Source organism: Thalassophryne amazonica, chromosome 1, assembly GCF_902500255.1.
Source record: "Thalassophryne amazonica chromosome 1, fThaAma1.1, whole genome shotgun sequence".
Taxonomy (NCBI): Eukaryota; Metazoa; Chordata; class Actinopteri; order Batrachoidiformes; family Batrachoididae; genus Thalassophryne; species Thalassophryne amazonica.
The window spans coordinates 151,316,854-151,340,849 of record NC_047103.1 but is presented as its reverse complement, the minus strand read 5'-3'; the positions used below and the strand labels follow the sequence as shown (position 1 = coordinate 151,340,849).

The 23,996-nt window shown below is 41.4% G+C and overlaps 1 protein-coding gene across 1 annotated transcript in view; it reads left to right on the top strand.

Annotated features, from left to right (window-relative positions):
• The first annotated feature begins 1,892 nt into the window (after positions 1-1,892).
• ptger2a (prostaglandin E receptor 2a (subtype EP2)) overlaps positions 1,893-23,996 on the top strand; it is a 32,214-nt gene continuing 10,110 nt past the window's right edge. The window contains exons 1-3 of the mRNA XM_034176228.1: positions 1,893-2,024; positions 2,814-2,885; positions 4,466-5,390. Of these exons, the coding sequence (XP_034032119.1) occupies positions 4,569-5,390 (822 nt within the window). The 5' untranslated portion in view covers positions 1,893-2,024; positions 2,814-2,885; positions 4,466-4,568. The remainder of the gene's footprint in view (positions 2,025-2,813; positions 2,886-4,465; positions 5,391-23,996) is intronic.

The following is a 23,996-nucleotide window of genomic DNA, read 5'->3' as shown; positions in this document are numbered from 1 at the left end:
AGAGTCCAGAGGAAAGCCCAGGACAGAGTTGGACTTCCTGACAAGTTTATTCAGTCTCTTTCTCTCCCGCTCTGTGCTGCCCGGGGCCCAACAGACGAGAGCATAGAGGAGAGCAGAGGCTACAACAGTCATCAATGTGTTGAGTAAATTTAATCAGTTAACACAGACAAAATATGTACATTTTGTTGCACAGGCAGCTTTTTTAACATGCATGTGACGTTTTTGTTACCTTGTATGCCAGTAGTGTAGCAGGGTGTTGAAATTGATCAGCTGAAATTGTGTACACCATAACTTGAAAATATGTGAACAGATTTTCACCAAACTTGATAGGAATATTCCTTGGTTGAGTGGCTCTAGATGATTGACTAGTACAGCAGATTGGCCAAAGGTTAAGGTCAAGGTCATCAAAAATATAATCACAAAATACATTTCCTGGAAACTTCTACAACCAATAGGGATAAAGAGGTGACTCAACAGTCTTATAATCAGATCAAAATCTCCCCAAATTTCCTGGATTGTCTATTGTATCAGTAGTATGGCCCAAGCAGAGGATCACCTCTTTGAGTCTGGTCTGCTTGAGGTTTCTTCCTCAAATCATCAGAAGGAGTTTTTCCTTACAACTCTCACCTGTGTGCTTGCGCTGGAGGTTGGTAAGGTTAGACCTTACTTGTGTGAAGCACCTTGAGGCAGCTTTGTTGTGAACTGACACTATATAAATGAAAATAAATCGAAATTGAAAACATGTATATCCATGATTATATCCATCAGGTCATCATTTGTCATTACATGGTATTAGCAACATCATGATGACATTAATGAAACATCATGAAATGACGTCACTATCGTCTAAAAAAATAATAATGGATGGCTTTAACCAGTACACCTAGATGGCTTATTTCAGTCTGGGTATCAGCTCTAGTCCTATATGTTGAAACGACTATCATACTCATACACATACTGCATCTGTGTGCAGTAGTGGCGGCGCCAGAAAATTTTTGTTGGGGGAGCTGAGGGGGAGCTGGGGTAAAAGTTGGAGGGGCACCACAAAATGTCGGCGAAATGAACAATATATAGTAAATTGCTTTATAAATACCAAGGTATATGTTTTAGTCACCCGTGCTCCTCTAAAATGTGGTATCAATGCACACACACATCACTTAGAATGATTGCAAGTTCAGTAAACTTGCACATAGGTATACAAACTGAATTCATTGAAATGGTGCTCAAGACAATGCATGGAATCAACCTTACACAAATCATCTATATCAAAGATTTATTGCCAATTTAACACCGAGGTCATAACCATTTGATAAAAGTAAGTAAAAGATATAGCCTGAGAAACTTAGTTGTAAACAATATACAAAAAAGTGATTCTTTATGAAGTTTGTATGCAATCTCGCCCAAGCACAAAACTGCAGTTGAGATCCACAAATATGTCAGTCACTATTCACATTATTGCCAGAATTATTGGGGGAGCTGGGGGGGGGGGGGGGGAGCTTGGCTCATTATTGGAGGGGCTTAAGCCCCCCCAAGCTCCCCCTTGGTGCCGCCACTGGTGTGCAGCATCGCGGATCCTTTTCAAATATGTATTCAGTTTGCACTTTCAAAGGTTTTGTTAATCATACTGTATATGATCTGGGTGCAAATCTGTTTCCACCTCAGGTGAGCCTGAGTATGTTCACACGTCTATAAAAACCGAAAACGATAAATACCTGCAAATACCTGCAGATTTTTTTATAACACAATAAAACTGATAAGTGTCTGCAAAATTAGTGTTTCTCCTTGTAGTGTTTGTGTCTCTGATTACTGTATCATTAGTTATTCTCTGCGAGGGGTGTGTCCTGCCTGTGACGTCACTGAATCCGCCTATGCGCCTCGAGCCCATTCATGCCCGCTTCACAGGGTCGCGCGCTTTCCTCCGTCCGCGTCTCACATTTAAACCGGGAGCTGTAAATGCTATAAATTACTTTACTGACTGACTTGCTGTGGAGTGGAAATACACACGAACACTGCGGGGAGCACAGGTGAGAATTTATTTAACTTGTTTAACTTATGTAGTGATAATTTTCCCTTGCTGCCGCGCGCCTGGCGTCTCGAGCGCAGCGTCCTCATCGAAAAGCCAGACTCCGTTTAAGAAAATGTGCAGTATAAAGTTTCCGTGCCAAGGCCACTGAAAGCTACAAGTTGTTAAAGTAAGAACGTAACATTTTACTAAGGTTAGGTCAACTCTGTAATTCGGTGGTCATATTTTTTTAATTTAAAGTTAAATTGCCCTTCTTCTCCAGGAGTATATCCTCCCTTTGCACATGCATGCATCATTTGGATACAGTCTGTACTATTTGAAGAATCACAAGTAGATTTAATTTGATTCGTTAAAAAACATTGACGAGGATAACACAAAAAGCACAACACCTTTGTCTTCAAAGAAGACGAATTGATATAAATACAAGCAGCACCTTTCAAAATTCGAAAAACTAGGCAAGTACATTAAGTTAAGAAAAACTACAAAATGTTTCATACAAATGTAACTACAATTCACTATGTAACACAATGACTAAAATAGTAAGTAAAAACGAATAAAATAACTATAAATTAATAATAAAGTGATTGTTTTTTTTATTTAAATCAAAGACATTAAAAGTCTAATAGATTTTTTTCTTTTAATTGTAATCGGTTTCAGATTCTTCAGTGTTATTATTCCAGAGTCTAATGCAAAGCGGAACCTTCTAGGAACAATGTACTAATTGGAGCTGTGTGAGAATTGTTTGTAAAAGGAAGACAAATAAATTCACGGCAGTGTGTTGTGTTTTTAGGAACCCTTTCAGTTACTTGGAGCGTTAAACTTCAGCAAGCATGGACACGTTGTGCACAGGGCAGAGCTGGAGGTGAGTCAGTGTCGCTGGTGCTGACATGCGCAAGCTGTGGAAGCGCAACAAATCTGGGTTTCACATCTTATTTAGTATTGCCGGAGGTCAGGCATTGGAATTTTTTGTGCATATGCAGATTTTTCTTTTATTATGAGAAGAAGGGATTTTTTTTTTTGCCCTTTTTTGTGTAATCATTAAAGCCATGAAAAGTGACTGGTGTAGTCATGTTTGGTGATGTTGAGTCAAAACAGAATTTCACAGTAAGTTCAGACAAGTAAACATGTCATCCTTCACAAATGATGTAGACATGCCGTTGAGCCAGTCAGGATGCAGTAAGTGAATAGAGACTGCTAAATGCTGGACCCGCACTGAAATGCAACATTCCCTCAAATTTAAAAAAAAAAAAAATCTATTTTTACCTAGTTAATATATTAATTGGCTTTATGTTTTATGAGAAAGGGGTTCTAAATTTTGTATTTTAAAGTGTTTAATTAGTAATCAGATGGCGCTTGTTCATTAACATTATTTAGCATGGTTTTAGGTGTACTTGGAAAACAGTGGCAGTAGAAGTTGTCACTTCTTTTTACTCATAGAATGGGCTGGAAACACATTGCAGTTCATCCATCCATCCATCCACTCTGAGCATGGCCTGACAGTGAATCTAATTTAGACTGTTTCCCAATCATGCCAGTAGAATGTTGGTCAAAGAATGGCACCACTAGACTAGTTAGGTGTCACTGCAGGTTAACTTCCCTTTCCATCAAGTCCACTGCAGTGCTGTGCACCACTTGCAACCAGATTTGGGAGTCCAGAAAGGCTGTTGGTGAGGGCTCAGTCAACACAGTCTGCCTTATCCTTTGTGCAACACTTTGAGGGGACTTTGGGTGGATGACACGGTCAGTCCAACTCAGGCATTGTGGCCCATATAGACACGCTTCCCAAAGATGAAATCAAAAACACAGTCAACATAAAAAATGACAGCCTGCCCAAGAATAGGTATATGTCTTGGTGTCAGTGTTTATTCCCAGATGTGGTAGCACAGGTGTGAGCCTTTGACTCCCGCTGGATGGGATGCCAGTCTATTGTAAGTTACTGCCACAGCCAAGGGAAAAGAGTCTGTTCTGCCATGTGGAAGGACTGGATTGATATACTTTGCTTTTTCTGGCAACTAAACCCAAAAAAGTTTAAACATTAACCTTTTTGGTTTAAGTTGCCAGATGGTCCCTGCCCCTTTTATTGTGTTCTATGCTTTTAGAACATTGTCCTTCAAGCTTTCTACACTGAAAAAAATTGGAGTAATATTTACTTGAAAAAACCTAGGCAAGTTTTTTCACTCAGAAATTCCAAGTAAATTTTACAAGGGGAATTCTTAAGTAAATTTTACCTGCATATATTAGTTTTTTCTAAAAGAATAACTGAAATAACATTTGCTAGCAATTATCAATTGAATATTTTCATTGAATTTTACTCTGTCTTTATTCATGAAAAGTAAAACTGTTCAGCTGTTCATTCGAATGTGCTAATGATGTCAATGAAGTTATGTACCGACCAGCTCTGATTCAATTTAATTGTCATGATGTTCTTTTTCTTTAATTCAGAATGACAACAATGGACAACTTAAGGACATACCTCTGAAACGGTCTCTTTTGGAATAAAGACAGGCATATTTTAAAAGTTGAATCCCCTCCTTCATCAGCTGTGATGGACACAGAAAATGACACATGCCACAACAAGCACCACATCGACCCCAGGACAACTCCCACAATCAGTGCCGTTATGTTTGCACTGGGCATATTTGGCAACGTGGCTGCTTTATTGACACTGGAAATAAGCCGACGTAGAGCTACAAGGGGCAGGGGCATGCGTCAGTGTTCTTTGTTTCACGTCCTCGTCACATCACTGGTGGTCACTGACCTGGCTGGGACTTGTTTCGTGAGCCCACTAGTGCAGCTTTCGTACTCTCACAATACCACGTTGGTGGGAATGATGCCGGAAAACCGTGTGGTGTGTTCGTACTTTGGTGTCAGCATGACCTTCTTCAGCCTGGCCACCATGTCACTCCTCCTCACGATGGCATTAGAAAGGTGCTTTGCCATTGGCTATCCCTACCAGTACAAGCAGTATGTCGGCAAAAAATGTGCTTATATCACAATCCCATTTGTGTTTTTGTTGTGTGCTTTATTCTGTCTACTCCCTTTCACCGGTTTTGGTGAATATGTACAATACTGCCCCGGCACATGGTGTTTCATTGACATGAACCCGATGAACAGGGAGGACAGGATTTACGCCAATGTCTATGCTAGCATTATGCTTGTGCTGGTGCTGGCTATCGTGGCGTGCAATGGATTTGTAGTGTACCACCTGTTCAGGATGTATCAGCGTCGGAAGAGGAGTGGATCAGTGATGGTGACCACAAGATCCAAGAGTGACCGCAGGGCCATGTCCATGGCTGAGGAGGTGGAGCATCTCATCCTGCTGGTTGTCATGACCATCATCTTCATCATCTGCACGCTGCCCCTAGTGGTAAGATCACAGCACATACCTCATTCACACACACTTACACAGTTAAAAGATAACACTTTATTAATCTGAAAAGTGAAATTTGGGTGTTCCAGCAGCTCACAGGAAAAATTACATAAGAACACAGTAAAAAAAATATACATAGAAAAATAATAAGTTGAATAACTGCAATTTGCTATAAAATGAAATAAAAATGAATTAAATACGAGGGGCGATTGAGACATTTTGAGCCAGACCCAGATAAAGTAGGGTGTGGTTCTCCAGCATTTGCCTTCTGAGAAACTAACATTTCTTGAGAAATGTGTGAAGGTTTGATTCACTGGGTGAAATGTTGAGAAGCGTTGGTTTCTAAGAATGCACAGCATGGAGAACCACGCCCTACTTCTTCTGGGACAGGCTCAAAACTTCTCAATCCCTCCTCATACAATAAATACAGTAAGAACAAATTGAGGGCAATGGGAAACTATACGTGGCATGACTGTGCAGTGTAGTGGATAAATGAATTACAGTGCAGAATTGTACAGTCACGTGGGTGCAGGAAGGGAGGATCTACGGTAGGGTTCCATCCTGCAGCAGGGCAGCAACAGCCTGCTGCTCAGTGCACTCCTTTGCCCCTGCAGTAATTTATGGCATGGACGGGTGGGGTTCTTTATGATTGTTGACAGATTTACCAGCATCCTTCTCTTTGCTACCGTCTCCACAGGCTAGTTTCACCCACAGTACTAAGTCTGCATTTTGGGTGATCTCGTTGAGTATGTTGGTGTCCTTGGCTGTGGTGCAGCTGCCCCAGCACATGGGGCTCGACGCCACAGACTCACAGAAAGTGCTCAGCAGCTAATTCCTAACACCGAAGGAGCTCAGCCTCCTCAGAAAGATCTGTCCAACTTATCCGACACGTACTCTGGTACTTGTCGGTGTTCATCACCTCAGTTCTTTTTATTTACTTATTTACAGCCTTAGATCAAGTTCAGTTTATTTTAATTTATATAGTGCCAAATCACAACAAAGTTGCCTCAAGGCTCTTCACAGGTGACAGTGATAAGGAAAAACTCCCTCTGATGATTTAAGGAAGAAACCTCAAGCAGACCAGACTCAAAGGGGTGACCCTCTGCTTGGGCCATGCTACCAACACAATAGACAATGCAGGAAATTATACAGGAAATTTTGGGAGATTATGCGAGTCCATGCTGGTGTCCAGGATGGGAGGCCTGCAGAAGAAAACACTCACTCCCATCTCTGGATGGAGCCTCACTTTAAACAGAGAGAGAGAGAGAGAAAAAACAGAATTGGAGGCAGAAAGACAACAAATACAGTATAATTCATCAGCATTTAGTAACAAGAAAAACAGAAGAAATACTAAAGTGATCGCCAGCCACTAGCCCTAAGCTTCACTAAAAGACGCAGACTTTAGATAAAATTGAAAGGTGGCCCGCTCTCTTTACTTATAAAATGAATTTAAAAGGGTATAAAGTGTTGTGAAAGTGTAGGTACACGGACCCACAACAGGGGGCGTTAATGAACGGACAATGGATAAGCCAAAAGTAACAATTTAATGTTGTAAATTGTGCACAACGGAATACAGACAACAATCACTTTGGAACTACAGTCAATTACACGTTGGGTGACGTGTGGGCAGGCTTGAGGATAGGAGACGCCCGTCCAGAACCGAGCCGGATCCCACACGGCCCTCACCGCCAACGGATCTGAAGAACACCAGAGCTGCCAAGTCCTGGGTCCCCAGGTGGTCACCGTCTCCAGCTGTCAGACCTGGTACTGCTGACAGAGAACAGAAACAGCACAGGTGAGTGTGAGTATGCACACTCAGTAATCCCACAGTCTGTGTTCTTTTGGGAGGGAGCACCTCCACCTCCAGTCACACACTCGTGCAGCTCCTGTCTAACCACTTATCTGGTTGGGGTGTGAAGTGAAGCCGTCGCTGATCACACCAAATGCCAATCCCACAGATATGGCAACACCACAGGAAAATGGCTGCAAAGAAGTTCAGACTATTAGTCAGCGTTAATTACAGCAGAGAATATTACCTCCAAGGTAGCTGATTTCTCAGCGGGGAGGTGGAGTTGCAGTCCGGTTTTTAAGGTGGTGGTGATGTGGATGAGTGACAGCTGGTGCTGATGACAAGTGACAGCTGTCACTCCCGGTTGCTATGACGCCCTCTCCTGCTTGAAGCCCGCACTTCAAGCAGGGTGCCATCTGGTGGTGGTGGGCCAGCAGTACCTCCTCTTCAGCAGCCCACACAACAATAAAGCATAGTAACATACTAGCCATATGAAAGGGAAAATAAGTGCTTCTTAAGTCTGGACTTGAAAGTCTCTACAGAATCTGACTGTTTTATTGATGCAGGGAGATCATTCCACAAAGCAGGTGCACGATAAGAGAAAGCTCAAATTAAAACATTGCTAGCAATCAAGACTGCGAGTGAGCTACTTACCTTTGACAGTAATGATCTCATATAAGAGAAAGCCTTTTTTTTCCTTCATAAATTGATGAAAAGGAAATTTATGGGTATCAAAGGGGCCTTAAAATTAAAACTGTTAATGCATGATGGCAGTTTACTGCTTATAACATAAATTCCTGGTGATATTATTAGATTTCTGTAGTGACTATTTACCTACTGATGGTACTTGTACTATACAGTAGTGTTCAGAATAATAGTAGTGCTATGTGACTAAAAGATTAATCCAGGTTTTGAGTATATTTCTTATTGTTACATGGGAAACAAAGTACCAGTAGATTCAGTAGATTCTCATAAATCCAACAAGACCAAGCATTCATGATATGCACACTCTTAAGGCTATGAAATTGGGCTATTAGTAAAAAAAGTAGAAAAGGGGGTGTTCACAATAATAGTAGTGTGGCATTCAGTCAGTGAGTTCGTCAATTTTGTGGAACAAACAGGTGTGAATCAGGTGTCCCCTATTTAAGGATGAAGCTAGCACCTGTTGAACGTGCTTTTCTCTTTGAAAGCCTGAGGAAAATGGGATGTTCAAGACATTGTTCAGAAGAACAGCGTAGTTTGATTAAAAAGTTGGAGAGGGGAAAACATACGCAGGTGTGAAAAAATTATGGGCTGTTCATCTACAATGATCTCCAATGCTTTAAAATGGACAAAAAAAAAAAAAAAACAGACGCGTGGAAGAAAACAGAAAACATCCATCAAAATGGATAGAAGAATAACCAGAATGACAAAGGCTCACCCATTGATCAGCTCCAGGATGATCAAAGACAGTCTGGAGTTAACTGTAAGTGCTGTGACAGTTAGAAGACGCCTGTGTGAAGCTAATTGATTTGCAAGAATCCCCCGCAAAGTCCCTCTGTTAAGTAAAAGACATGCAGAAGAGGTTACAATTTGCCAAAGAACACATCAACTGGCCTAAAGAGACATGGAGGAATATTTTGTGGACTGATGAGAGTAAAATTGTTCTTTTTGGGTCCAAGGGCCACAGAGAGTTTGTGAGACGACCCCCAAACTCTGAATTCAAGCCACAATTCACAGTGAAGACAGTGAAGCATGGTGGTGCAAGCATCATGATATGGGCATGTTTCTCCTACTATGGTGTTGGGCCTATATATCGCATACCAGGTATCATGGATCAGTTTGGATATGTCAAAATACTTGAAGAGGTCATGTTGCCTTATGCTGAAGAGGACATGTCCTTGAAATGGGTGTTTCAACAAGACAATGACCCCAAGCACACTAGTAAACGAGCAAAATCTTGGTTCCAAACCAACAAAATTAATGTCTCGCAGATGTGAAGAAATCATGGAAAACTGTGGTTATACAACTAAATACTAGTTTAGTGATTCACGGGATTGCTAAAAAAGCAGTTTGAACATAATAGTTTTGAGTTTGTAGCGTCAACAGCAGATGCTACGATTACTGTGAACACCCCCTTTTCTACTTTTTTTTACTAATAGCCCAATTTCATAGCCTTAAGAGTGTGTATATCATGAATGCTTGGTCTTGTTGGATTTGTGAGAATCTACTGAATCTACTGGTACCTTGTTTCCCATGTAACAATAAGAAATATACTCAAAACCTGGATTTATCTTTTTAGTCACATAGCATTACTATTATTCTGAACACTACTGTATATGTTTGCTAAAGATACAGTATCCAGATTTGTTGTTCATTGTTCAATAAAGTTTGGGAGGAAAGCTTGCGGTTAGCACAGTGGTTCAGTGGTTGGCACTCTTGTCTCACATCAAGAAGGTCTGGGGTTTGATTCCTCTCATGCCTAGTTCTTTTCTGTGTGGAATTTGCACATCCTCATCATGTCTGCATGGATTTCCTCTCACCATGAAAACATGCACATTAGAGTCATGCTCCAATTTCTTCTATTGACCTGACCAAGGCAGTGTCTCACAATCTGGAATTGGTCCCCAGGTGCCAGATTGTGGCTGTCCACTGTTCCTGTGGGTTGGATTGTGTCTGTGAGGATGAGTTAAAAGCAGAGGACAAAGTCTATTGCCTGTACAATGATGATAAAAGCCCATCTTCTTTATAAAAATACTGTATGTTAGCTGGTTTAACTCATTATTAACAAGTGTCACTTCTGTCTTGGCTACCGTAACACAGAAGATTGTTCCACATGTTATGTTGTATCCTGCGTTGGGTTTGGTATTATGTTGTATGCCTGCTTTGGGTTTTATTATGCTGTATGACATAGGTGTGTCCAGCTTGTTGACAAACTTAAAATGAATCAAGAAAGGGAACTTGGAGAGTGTGACACCCACGCCTTACAACTTTGACACAGAGTAAAGCAAATTCAGAATTTCCATTTCAGCTGACATTTGGTGTTGACGTTTGATGAATTCGGTCCAAAATGCACTTACTTTATCCTTGACTAACACACAACCCTTCTACCATATTCAGTCCACACTGGGTGTTTGAATTAAACACTGATGACCTTGAGTTTGACCTTTCAAAGTCACCGAAAGGTCAACGGTCTTGTGACCAATAAAAATATATCTGACTTTATATTACTGTTGAATATGAACCAGATTGAATATCTCCTCACTGGTGCCAGAATTTGACCTTTGCCTGTGACCTTGACTTTTAACTGATTTTTCTTGATGTCAAATCATTTTGTCCTTGGCTGAAACCTCAGTCAGTTCACTGCTCTAGTGTAGGAAGGACATATGAATGGTGATCCACACATGGCATCAGCAGTAAACAAACAGACTGGAGCTACTCCCAGGATGGCTGCAGGGTTGATATAAAGAGATATATTAGAGATAAGAGGGCTCTGACTGCCCGACATTGGTGAGTACATGGTGCGGAAGGACTAATGCATCATGCCTCTAAAATACCCAGTGTGGTTAAGTTAACCTTCAGGCCCACCAAGAATGAATTTGGTCAAAATCAACATATTTCATTGATGGTTTTGGTGCTGCAGAAGAGTTTTCCGATTGATTGAAACTCGATTCACTAAGTTCGTGCATGTTTATTATTCTGCCACTGAGATTCTGATGATGACTAAAGGTGGTCAGTAGGCTGCACTTTTGAGGGTACAGTGAGTTTTTGTAATTTCAAGCAAGGTTGCCCCTTTCCAGGTTATTCATTCCTTAATCTAATTTTTAAACAAAAAGTTCAGGAAGGAAGAAATTATAGGTTTTTTTTTATTAGTTTAGGAAGGCAAAAATTTGTTTTGGGTTTTTTAAGGATTTCTTTCAAATGAAGCAATGTGTTAACAGAGGACTCCTGTTTACAAAAAGTGAGCTTGGCTTTTAAAACTAGGTTTTATGGGTTTTTTGGTTTTAAGGATGTAAATGTTAGTTTGTCCTAAAGCAGTTGGAAACATTACCGTCAGGTTTTTTTTTTTTTTCTTGTTTTTTGTTCAGTTGCCATCCACCCAAACACAGCATGAATCAGGAATATACTGAAATGTAATCTGTATCAGATGGGCTAAAGGTTATGCAGGCTGACATATATTTGTAATTAGCTGTCTCCAGCCACTGTGGCATTTTGGCAAAATGTATCTACTGATAAATAATGCACAGGACTGTGGCTTTTTACTGATTTTTTTTTTTTTTTTTTTTTTTTTTTGCAGACAGGAAACACTGTCGGTCTGACTCAGCCGATTTGTGTTTGACATTACATTTTTACAAGAGGAAATAAAAATGCCACAGCAGTGCCATTGTAGAGGTTTAGTGGAGTGGAGAATATTTTTGTTGACAATAAATTTCTTAATTTTAAACATAAAGAGCATTTGTGTTTCCTTTACTCTGGAATAGTACCACTGGGCATAAAGACCATTTGACCCCAGTGACTCTTGTCTTCACTGAAATGATTGACCTGTGGCTGACATTGCCAAGGAACATCTGGAATCCATCTAAGTGTGTGCCACGTTTGGTCCAAATCAGGTTGAAAATCAAATTCTTTGACTGTTGCATAGATTCTTTAACCTTAAGGGTTAAGGGTAATTTCTGTGCCAACCTTTAATGATGTAGTCAAAATCACCAAAAGGACATTTGATGATTAAGACAGCAAACAGACATGATCTTGGCAGTGATTGAATTTTTTTGAAATTTGAGCATGCTTAGCAGTTCCGGAGTCCATCTCCATATCTGTGCCAAGTTTGTTGAAAATTGGAATGAATAAGTTAAATTTTGACTGTTGGCTTGACCTTTGGACAGAGGTGGTGCCCAAGCAGTTAAGTGTGCTTGTTTCCGGTGCAGAAGGTTCCCGGTTTAAGGCCACCTTGGCCCATTCTCCATGTAATGTGGAGTTGCGTCAGGAGGGACATCTGATGTAAAACGTGTGTGAGATCAACATGCAGATCTACATCGATCTGCTGGGACTAAGGGACTTAGTTTGACCTGAATGACCGTTAACCCCAATGACTGACCTTTGGTAAACCTCTTCACCTGGGCACTTTCAGAACCAACCCACACCAGTGATGCCCGTAACGCATTACTCTATTCTAACCACTTTTTTTAGTAACAAGTAATCTAACGCGTTAATCTTTCCAAATCAGTAATCAGATTAAAGTTACTTCTCCAAGTCGCTGTGTGTTACTATTATTTTTGCATTGTGGGTCGATAGCAGCATTAAACTTGGTCCGTTTGCAGGAGGTCGGGGTTCGACTGAACTGCCCACTTTAAGCGAGCTGTGAGCTTTTCAGCCGCGGTTTTCTGCAGCAGCTACGACTCATCCTCACCTCTTAAAGCACGGTGACAACAGCACACCTGCACTGAGCTTTACAAAGACATTTTTATGCTTTTTTTTTTTTTCTTCTTTATTTAGAATTCTGAGCTGAGCCACTCCGTATCTGCTCGCTAAAAACAGCTGATCCTCCGCGATGCGTCAACAACTAACACTATTTTCCACTCAAATGCACCTAAACTCTCTTTCTGAGGACCGCATGATGTAAAAATGCAATAAAACTTTCTTACCTGTAAATCTGGTCACGTTTTCTGCATAAATAAATGTTATCCATTCTTTGTGCTCAAATGCCAAAGCAGGGGCAAATCCAGATGGAATGGGAGCGTGTGGCAAGGATGTGCCCCCCCCCCCCCCACCACAACACCCTAGATTAAAGGTCCAGTTTTGAAGCCTTTTTTTTACTACAACTACTAATACTACTTATAATAATAATAATAATAATAATAATAATTTTGACAAATAAAATGTTTAGAGAGAATTTAAATGTTAGAAAAGTGTTAGAAAGAATTTAATAGTTACATTTATAAACAATGTAGGTTAGAAATTGCAAGTTTTACTGTTACAGTGCTGTCAACAGTTAAATATGAGGTCAAGAAAGGGGTCTTTATTTTACTTTTTATAAAACAAGTATTTATTTTCATTGAAGTCAAGAAAGGGTGACTATAAAGTGAGCTTTAGCAAAACAGGTATTATTGTCATGTTGAAGTGGCAGAGGGTTGTTGTCGACAGAAACTAACTAAAAAAGTAACTAGTAATCTAACTTAGTTACTTTTACAATTGAGTAAAGTAACTAAGTTACTTTTTCAAGGAGTAATCAGTAATCACTAATTGGATTACTTTTTCAAAGTAACTGTGGCAACACTGACCTACACATATGTGCCAAGTTCCAGAAACCAATTACATATGTGTGCCAAATTTGGTCGACAGTGAGAGTGTGTGGGGGTGGGAGGCGATAAAACTTTGACCTTTGACCCATTGACCTTGACTTTTGTCATAACAAACCCATTAACAAGAATCTTGAGATTCCCCTTTGTCCCCATACCCAGTTTGGTGGGAATCTGCCGAAGTCCTGGGAGGAGTCGCGGAACAAACTTTACTCAAATTATACTCAAATGATTTGGATGTAAATTAAATGTAAATTAGTCCACTTTTGCAATTCATATTGGTGACATTTCATTGTTATTGATAACTTCTTAAAATAGACAGGAAACATTTAAACATTTTATATATTTATAAAAAGGAAATATCTTGCATTAATATATCCAGATGGATAAAAATACAGAAAACAGTTTTACCAGTTAAGTATGATTATCCTAATATTGTAATGCTTTAAAGCTGTACAAGCATCATTTACAGTGCATCCGGAAAGTATTCACAGTGCTGCACTTTTTCCACATTTTATGTTACAGCCTTATTCTAAAATGGATGAAATTATTTTTTTTGGAGTCCACCTGGAGTAAGTTCAGTTGATTGGACATGATTTAGAAAGACACACACACACACACACACACACACACACACCTGTGAATACTTATTTATATGTGATTTCTTAGGTTTTTATTTTTAATAAATTTGCAAAAAAAAAAAAAATCATGTCATTATGGGGTGTTGTGAGTAGAATTTTGATGGAAAAAATAATTTACTCCATTTTGGAATAAGGCTGTAACATCAAAAAATGTGGAAAAAGTGAAGCGCTGTGAATATTTTGCAGATGCGCCGTATGTAACACATCAGTACACATAACATAATGTGATTAAATCATGAGACTTGAATGTTTATTTAATGAAAATATCTCATTGTACTACTTCACTAACTAACCACAACCAAGTGGGGTGATAGACTACAAACTAATATCCTAATGCAATAGATTTAAATCCATCATACAAGCAGACTTTACAAGCAGCATATAATTAAATAAGTGGCTCCTAGATTTAATCAGTAACGTCATCAGGAAACAATTTGGGCTGAAACGGTAATGAGAAAATAATAGTGTCTGGCTCAGAAGGTGTAATTACAAATTACGTGTCAAATAGAGCAACAAAATCTCATCTGAGACCGAAGACAAACTTCGTGATGGACCTCAGTCATCTCCTATGACTGTGAAACACATGTAGAAATAAATGCAATGATATTTGAATTAAATTGACCCTGTTGGTGCAGAGGGGCCACTCAGTGATATTAATGAGGATAATAACACCTGGGAAAAGGGATTTTATCCTGGTGCCATGTGGTCTTTAACTTCTGCCTGCTTCACTGTGAATCATCATTTTTGCACCAAGCAAATAAAGAACTTGTCGGGCTTTCTCATGGCATTCTGCTCTGGTGACATCAATGCCATAAACTCTGGAATACTTTGATATATTTATGATTTCACCTGTGAAGGTGCACATTGAAGTTTTACTTGACCGGCACTTGGAGCTGAGCCAGGTAATTTTTGGAGATGTTGATGGATGTTACACAATCTGCTTGCACTTTGTGTGGGACCACCTTGGTTCTGGTATGACACTTTGGATCAATATGTTCCTGGCAGTGTAAAGATATGCACTTGTGGAGTGCAGTAATGGGTCATTTTATGCACCGTTGCATCTTGGCTTTTGTTGCACAGTCATGCACTTCATCTCTGCAGTGACTGCCAACTTATGAATCATACTTAATTTCATCAAATTAGAAACAAGTGAAAAGTGGAGCTTTTTTTTTTTCTTTTTTTTTTTTCTTTTTTTTTTTTTTTTTTTACACAATACTAAAAATATGGCTAAAATACAAGAAATGTTCAAGCCTGCGTCAACAGATGCTTGTAAATTTTCAAAGTTCTGGGATTTAACAGATCCTGAAAAGTGTAAATGTTAACAAACTGGCACCAAAAAGCCTTCAAAAAGCACTGCAAGGTCATGTTTTTTGTGTATTTCTGCTTTGAAAAATACAAAAAGGGCCTAAAAGGGATTAATTACAAAAGTATTTTTGAAGGAACAACTGAAAGCTGAAACTAGAGAGAAAGTGTCATTTTTTTTCCAGACCTGTGCTAATTAGACATATGTATAAGTGGATACTACCCAACACATCTGCATGTCATTTTTGGTAAAGATTCAGGAATGTGCACAGCGTGTAAGTGAACATGCCTTAAATTCAGGTTAGCTTTGTATTCGCCTAGTCTTAATCTTACATTTTACTCAGTTTTAGATTTTAGACCAAGGCAGCTTGGAATTTGTTGTAAAGTTTAACTTTATCTTTGGTTAACTTTCACTTAATTTTACATTCTGTTAGTTTTAGTTTTAGTTCTATTAGCTTTGCAGTTAGCCTTCAGTTTTGCATTTTATTTATATATATACTCAACAAAAATATAAATGCAACACTTTTGGTTTTGCTCCCATTTTGTATGAGATGAACTCAAAGATCTAAAACTTTTTCCACATACACAATATCACCATTTCCCTCAAATATTGTTCACAAACCAGTCGAAATCTGTGATAGTGAGCACCTCTCCTTTGCTGAGATAATCCATCCCACCTCACAGGTGTGCCATACCAAGATGCTGATTAGACACCATGATTAGTGCACAGGTGTGCCTTAGACTGCCCACAATAAAAGGCCACTCTGAAAGGTGCAGTTTTATCACACAGCACAATGCCACAGATGTCGCAAGATTTGAGGGAGCGTGCAATTGGCATGCTGACAGCAGGAATGTCTCCCAGAGCTGTTGCTCGTGTATTGAATGTTCATTTCTCTACCATAAGCCGTCTCCAAAGGCGTCTCAGAGAATTTGGCAGTACATCCAACCAGCCTCACAACCGCAGACCACGTGTAACCACACCAGCCCAGGACCTCCACATCCAGCATGTTCACCTCCAAGATTGTCTGAGACCAGCCACTCGGACAGCTGCTGGAACAATCGGTTTGCATAACCAAAGAATTTCTGCACAAACTGTCAGAAACCGTCTCAGGGAAGCTCATCTGCATGCTCGTCGTCCTCATCGGGGTCTCGACCTGACTCCAGTTCATCGTCGTAACCGACTTGAGTGGGCAAATGCTCACATTTGCTGGCATTTGGCACATTGGAGAGGTGTTCTCTTCACGGATGATGCAAAGGAGATGTGTTGCACTGCATGAGGCAAATGGTGGTCCCACCAGATACTGACTGGTATCCCCCCCCAGTAAAACAAAACTGCACCTTTCAGAGTGGCCTTTTATTGTGGACAGTCTAAGGCACACCTGTGCACTAATCATGGTGTCTAATCAGTATCTTGATATGGCACACCTGTGAGGTGGGTGGATTATCACAGCAAAGGAGAAGTGCTCACTATCACAGATTTCGACTGGTTTGTGAACAATATTTGAGGGAAATGGTGATATTGTGTATGTGGAAAAAGTTTTAGATCTTTGAGTTCATCTCATACAAAATGGGAGCAAAACCAAAAGTGTTGGGTTTATATTTTTGTTGAGTATATTTTTTTCAAAAACCATATGGATTTGAATCACGTGTGATTGCATCAGCCAAGCTTGAACCTTCGTGCGCATGCGTGAGTTTTTTCACGCCTGTCGGTTGCGTCATTCGCCTGTGAGCAGGTTTTGTGTGAGCAGTGGTCCACCCCTCTCGTCGGATTTTTATTGCGAATAAATGTCTGAATGATTTGGAGCTTTGGTGCATCAATTTTTTTCCAGAAACTGAGAGACCTCCAGGTGGACACCGTTCGGAAAATTAATATGGCTTTCAGGGACGATGTTATGGGGATTACACAGATTAAGGAGTGATCCAGACGGTTTAAAGACCGCCCACAACTGCTGAGAGCGCGCCGCACTCCGAGCGCCGATCGACAGGCTCAAACCCCGCTGAAACAACCAGATCATTTCCAACGTGAAGGCTTTGTTGATCCGGGACGTCGTCTGACTTTCACAAAAAGGCAGAAGGCGTGGACATCAGCACTTTTTCGGCACATTCCACTGTTACAGGAGTTTTTTTATGGAAAGAAAAGCGGAGGGACGCGCCACGGAGCCGTTCATTACGCGGCACAAAATCACCTCCATGTTGGTCTCACAGGACAGCTTTCAGGTGGATTTCAGACGGCTGTCAGTTGCTTTTCAGTCGTGTGATTATCCGAGAAATTGAGCATGAGCTGGACATGCCCCAACATGTCCTGTGAGGCTTCATCACGGCGTTGCTTTGCACCATGCGGCTCCACCGCGATGCGCGGAACTCCTCCGCATGTCTGTCTCAGTGTGCCGAAAAAGTGCTGATGTCCACGTCTTTTCACAATTCCTGTGCTAGTCAGATGACATACCGGATCAAGACAGCGTCCAGTTTAGAAATGAACAGCACATTCCACTGTTACAGGAGTTTTTGTCATGGAAATAGGAGCGGAGTTCCGCGCATGTTGAAAATGACCACAGAGATCTCATAAGAATGCTGACCTTACCCTTTATCACAGCAGGTGATTAACATCACTTTGAGCAGATGGGATGAGTTTGTCAGTGAAAACACCTGCTGGAGTCAGTGGCTGCAAAGAAAACCTGCACCCGCTTGGCCCTTTCTGGAATGTCTTTGGACACCACTGCTCAGATAGGTTGTGTTTGTTGGTTAGATTGGGAGTACCACTCCTCAAAAACCAGTAAAAACGGTTGTAGTTTCAGAGGTCGTGTGTTTATGGGGAGACATGGGGTCATGCCCCTCCCCAGCACCTGTTACGTGCTACTTTAATAAAAACTAAATAAATATAACAGTTGATATTGTTGTTTTTTTTAAATGTATTTATTTTTTGAGGGGTGTGTGGTCTGGACTCCAGAGTCAAATGTAAAATATGACTGTGGTGAAGCTTCAAAAATGAGAGGAGTCAGGAAATTGCAATATTTCACAAGGTGAGATGTGAATTTTTATACATTACCACAGCTGATCTTCATAAAATCTGGTCTTTCTGGGAATTGCTGAACTTTCATGTGGTTCACAATGTGTTATTGGACATTATAGGTCACCCTTACACAGGTAATGTGTGTATCAGGGCTGTGTGTTCCTCAAGGTTGTGTTCTGGCTCCTACACTGTATGGATTGAGTGTTGGGTAGGGTTGTGGAAACCAGTGGTGTAGGTGCATTTGTTGGAAAGGAATGGTTTACTGATCTTGACTTTGTGGACAGTGCTGTGATCTTTGCTCTTTGCTCTGATTGCAGCATTTGAGAAGTTGGACCAGGAGTCAGAGTGTCTTGGATTGTGTTGTCCTGGTTCAAGATGAAGATCCATGCTTTCAGTGACTTTGTGGCCATCAGAGGTGTATGTGGTGAAACTTAGGGGATTCTGATACCTTTGCAAGAGAATGAAGAGGTCCAAGTCTTTATGGTCCTGGTGCTTTCTGTCTTACTCTGTGGTTGTGAAACTTGGATGCTAACCAGTGACTGGATGTCTTTGGAACTAGGTCTCTTTGGTGGATCTTTGGGGACTGCTGGAATGATTTTGTGTCAAACAAGTGGTTACTTACGAAGACCTAGCTGAGGTATGATCCATTGTTGAGAACCAAAGCAGCTGGAAAAGGCCAAGGGAATGCCCGCGGTTTGACCTCTATGATGCAGATAGATGGTTACTTTTGACAGGTCGGGATGGACTGGTTGTCTGCCTGGATAGCCGCAATGACCAGGGCCCAGTCCTTGGTAATGCATAATTTATTGAGGGGTTCATATAAACACCTGGGGGTGTCTTGAAATGTGACACCATAGTTTGAGGACATGATACCACACACCCACATGACAAGTCACCCTACCTATAATTTGTGCTGTTGCTTGTTGCAACACATGCTTGTTGCCATCCAACATTATTCTGCCAACAACTCTGATGAAACGGGTCCAATCCCTGCCAAACTCCAACAATGCATGGATTATTACTGGGACATCCTAGATTGGGTCTTTTCGAGTTGAAACTTTGTGCCACTGTCAAGCGTCGGCTGATTTATTTCTGTTATGTGTCTCCATGATTATCTTGGTCTCACTAACATCTCATGAGCAGCGAGAGTTCATTATAGTTGCCAATGTCATGTCTCCTCTTGTAGCATAGAGAAGAAATCATTACCAATATTTTCCATCAGCACCAGTCTGCAAATAAACTTAACACTTATTAATTAATAATAAATAGAAAAATACTTCTTTGTCTTTGTTAGCAGATTGCAAACAAGCTTTAGAGGTGCATACTGCCACCTACCGTATCGCAGTGTGCGGAATAATGGCATCATTTACTCTGTCTATACAATACAGAAGGTGAAACAATAAAATGAAAATAAAAAGTCAAAATGTACAATCTTAATGCTTGGTAAACAGCACAAGTTTGATCAATTTAGCACAATCATAAAGCACTTTTAAAAGACTGAACAAGAGCAGTCTGTGAGTGTTGTAATTTATTCACAGCCTAAAACCACAGCGTTGATGCACAGATTGCAACGGTGTGCTTATTCATATTTGAATGAAAAAACACTGACAATTTTGGAACTACTCTTCACCCGGGTGAAGACCAGTACCTCTACCAGTATTACATAATTTCTACAGAAATTAAACTGTAAGCTGCTGATTGATGCTGCTTTCAGATACAGTATGCCTCAGCCTGTTTCCACATTAAAAACAGCTACAATTTGACATTAAGGAGAGAACCAGTGATTGTGGGATTTAAAGACAAATGGAAACAAAAGTTACCATCACAAGTATTTTCAATGTCTAACGTGTCAGAGAAGCCAACACGATGCTCTGCTGATCAAAGTCTGCATTCGTTTAAAGCTATTGTGTGTAGGATTTAGTGGCATCTAGTGGTGAGGCATCAGACTGCATTATGCAACCGCCAACCCTAATCTTCTTTCCCTTCATATTTTCACCTCTTTGATGACAGGGACTCATGCTCCCCTGCCCTCTCTTGTAATATGTAATGATCCACCATTTCACAAAAGTAAGAGCTCTCAAACTTGTTAACCTGCACTAGCAACCTGTAGACCAGTGGTGTCCAAGGTATTCCAGAAAGGGCCAAGAGGGTGCAGGTTTTCTTTGCATCCACTGACTCCAGCAGGTGATTTCACTGATGAACTCATCCCATCTGCTCAAAGTGATGTTAATCAGTGAAATCACGTGCTGAAGTCAGTGGTTGCAAAGAAAACCTGCAACCTCTTGGCCCTTTCTGGAACTCTTTGGACACCACTGCCATTGACAGTGTGTAGGTGAGCAACCACTAATTATTCTTCTTGTTTTCTTCATGCAAAAGGCGGACTGAGTATGCCCCTTTTGGGCAACTGTATCAATATGGTGGTGCAACATGGCATCCTCCATGAGAGTGCTCAGTTCCTTGAAGAAATAATAATAACACCAAAATGCTGCAAAAATATTAAATAATTTATGATACACTGCTAAGCGTTTAGGGCTAAATAAAATAATTTCATCATTTCCTGATCTGTTTATCACAGGCAGTAACCAGATTCAAACTGGAGATGTCTTGATCTGCAGTCATGTACAAGGTCTATTAGAAAAGAAACCGACAATTTTATTTTTTTTAAAAACTATATGGATTTGAATCGCGTGTGATTACATCAGCCAAGCTTGAACCCTCGTGCGCATGCGTGAGTTTTTTTACGCCTGTCGCTGATGTCATTCGCCTGTGAGCACGCCTTGTGGAAGGAGTGGTCCAGCCCCCTCGTCGGATTTTCACTGTCTGAGAAGTTGCTGAGAGACTGGCGCTGTGCTTGATCAAAATTTTTTCAAAAACTGTGAGGCACATCCGAGTGGACAGCATTCGAGAAATTCAGCTGGTTTTCTGTGAAAACTTTAACGGCTGATGATGTTGTGTGGGCCGCCTGAAGAGGAGGTACTGCTGGCCCACCACCACCAGATGGCGCCCTGCCTGGAGTGCGGGCTTCAGGCACGAGAGGGCGCTGCCGCCACGGACACAGCCGGGGGTGACAGCTGTCACTCATCATCTCATGACAGCTGTCACCCATCAACACTTCATCATGCTACTCCATAAAACCCGGACGTCATCTCCACCTCGTTGCCAAGATATCATCGACCTGTGAAGGTAACAATCTCAGCCGTATAAATAACTGTGTCTAGTAAACTCATTTTTTGCAGCTGTTTTTTCCTGTGGAGTGCACTATCTGGAGATTGGCGTGACCGGCGACAGCTTCGCTTTACACCCCACCAGATAAGTGCTGTGTGACAGGAGCTGCACGAGTGTGGATGAGAGGTGGAGGTGGAATCTCCACCATTGCTGTTACTGGGTGTGCACACACCCACATCTTGTTGTTTCTGCTTCTTGCCAGCAGTACCAGATCCGACATTCGGAGACGGTGGCCACCTGGGGACTCGGGACTTGGCGGCTCCAGTATTCTCCGGGTTCGGTGGCGGAGGAAATCGTGTGGTTCCGGTTCTTCTCAGGACAGACGTCTTCTATCCTCGAGCCTGCCCACACGTCACCCTTGTGATTGACTGTTTGCAAAATTTCACATTCCTCTGTATTGTGGTTGTGCTCATTCACAACAGTAAAGTGTTCATATTCGACTCTTTCATTGTCCGTTCATTTACGCCCCCTGTTGTGGGTCCGTGTCACTACACTTTCCCAACAGATGACAGATTTTGGATTGTTTCTGTCGCTGTAAGGACTTCCCACGGAGCAGGACGTCGCGCTGTGCTCCGAGGCGACGTCGTCATCCTGTTTCAAGCTGAAAACCTCCAAATTTAAGCCTCTGTTGACCCAGGACGTCGTGAGAGAACAGAGAACTTTCAGAAGAGGTCGGAATCAGCAGTTTATCCGGACATTCCACTGTTAAAGGAGATTTTTTTAATGAAAGACGTGCACGCCCGCCACAGGAAAAACACCTCCGTGTTGATAACCATTTGTAAAATCCAGGCGGCTTTTAGTTGAGTGAGTATCTGAGAAATTGTTTAACAGCAGGGCATGTTCCAACTTGTCCTTAAGGCTTCCAACGGAGGTGTTTTTCCTGTGGCGGGTGCGCCGCGCCGACGCGCCAATCCGTCCGCATGTCTTTCATTAAAAAATCTCCTTTAACAGTGGAATGTCCGGATAAACTGCTGATTCCGACCTCTTCTGAAAGTTCTCTGTTCTCTCACGACGTCCTGGGTCAACAAAGGCTTAAATTTGGAGGTTTTCAGCTTGAAACAGGATGACGCCGCCGCCTCGGAGCACTGCGCGACAACCCGCTCCGTGGGAAGTCCTTACAGCAATAGAAACAATCCAAAATCTCTCATCAGCCGTTAAAATTTTCACAGAAAACCAGCTGAATTTCTCGAATGGTGTCCACTCAGATGTGCCTCACAGTTTTTGAAAAAATTTTGATCAAGCACAGCGCCAGTCTCTCAGCAACTTTTCAGACAATGAAAATCCAATGAGGGGGCTGGACCACTCCTTCCACAAGGCGTGCTCACGGGCGAATGACGTCACCGACAGGCGTGAAAAAACTCTCGCATGCCCACGAGGGTTCAAGCTTGGCTGATGTAATCACACGTGATTCAAATCCATATGGTTTTTTAAAAAAATAATAAGGTCGGATACTTTTCTAACAGACCTCGTATATGCACTACACCTCCTGTGATATATCATGTACGAGGTATATTAGAAAAGTATCCGACCTTATTATTTTTTTTCAAAAACCATATGAATTTCAATCACGTGTGATTGCATCAGACAAGCTTGAACCCTCATGCGCATGCGTGAGTTTTTCCACACCTGTCGGTTGCGTCATTCGCCTGTGAGCAGGCTTTGAGTGAGGAGTGGTCCACCCCCTCGGCGGTTTTTCATTGTCAGGAAATGGCGGAATGATTTGGGCTTTTTTCCATCAAAATTTTTTCAGAAACTGTTAGAGACTGGCAGCTGGAAACCATTAGAAAAATGTATCTGGCTTTCGGTGAAAATGTTACAGGCTTGGTAGAGAATAAGGAGTGTTACTGTCGCTTTAAGGACGGCCCCCAGCGGCTGTGTGGCGCGCTGCGCTCCGAAGCTGCCATCGACAGGCTGAACGACCATTTCATTTCTAAACGGATGGCTGTCTGGATCCGTGACCATCGTGTGCCATTTCTCTGGTTATCACAAGAGCTGGACATCAACCATTTTCCGGCAGATGTCACTTTTAACAAGAGATTTTGTCATGGAAAGCCAAGTGGAGGCTTCGCCCGTCACGATGGATTCGCTACTGGAGCGAGACAAAGGAACACCTCTGTTTTGGTCTCACAGGACGGCTTTGAAATGGCGTTCAGACAGCTGTCAGTGGTTTTTCCATCGAGTGATTATCCGAGAAATTGTGGATGTGCCTGGACATGCCAGAACATGTCCCGTGAGGCTTCATCACGGCGTTGCTTTGCATATGATAAAATTGTTATCAAGTTGTTTTACCAATGAATATGGCTTTATACACCCTTCAGCCGAAAGCCGAAGGGTGTATGGTTTTCTGAAGGGTGTATAAAG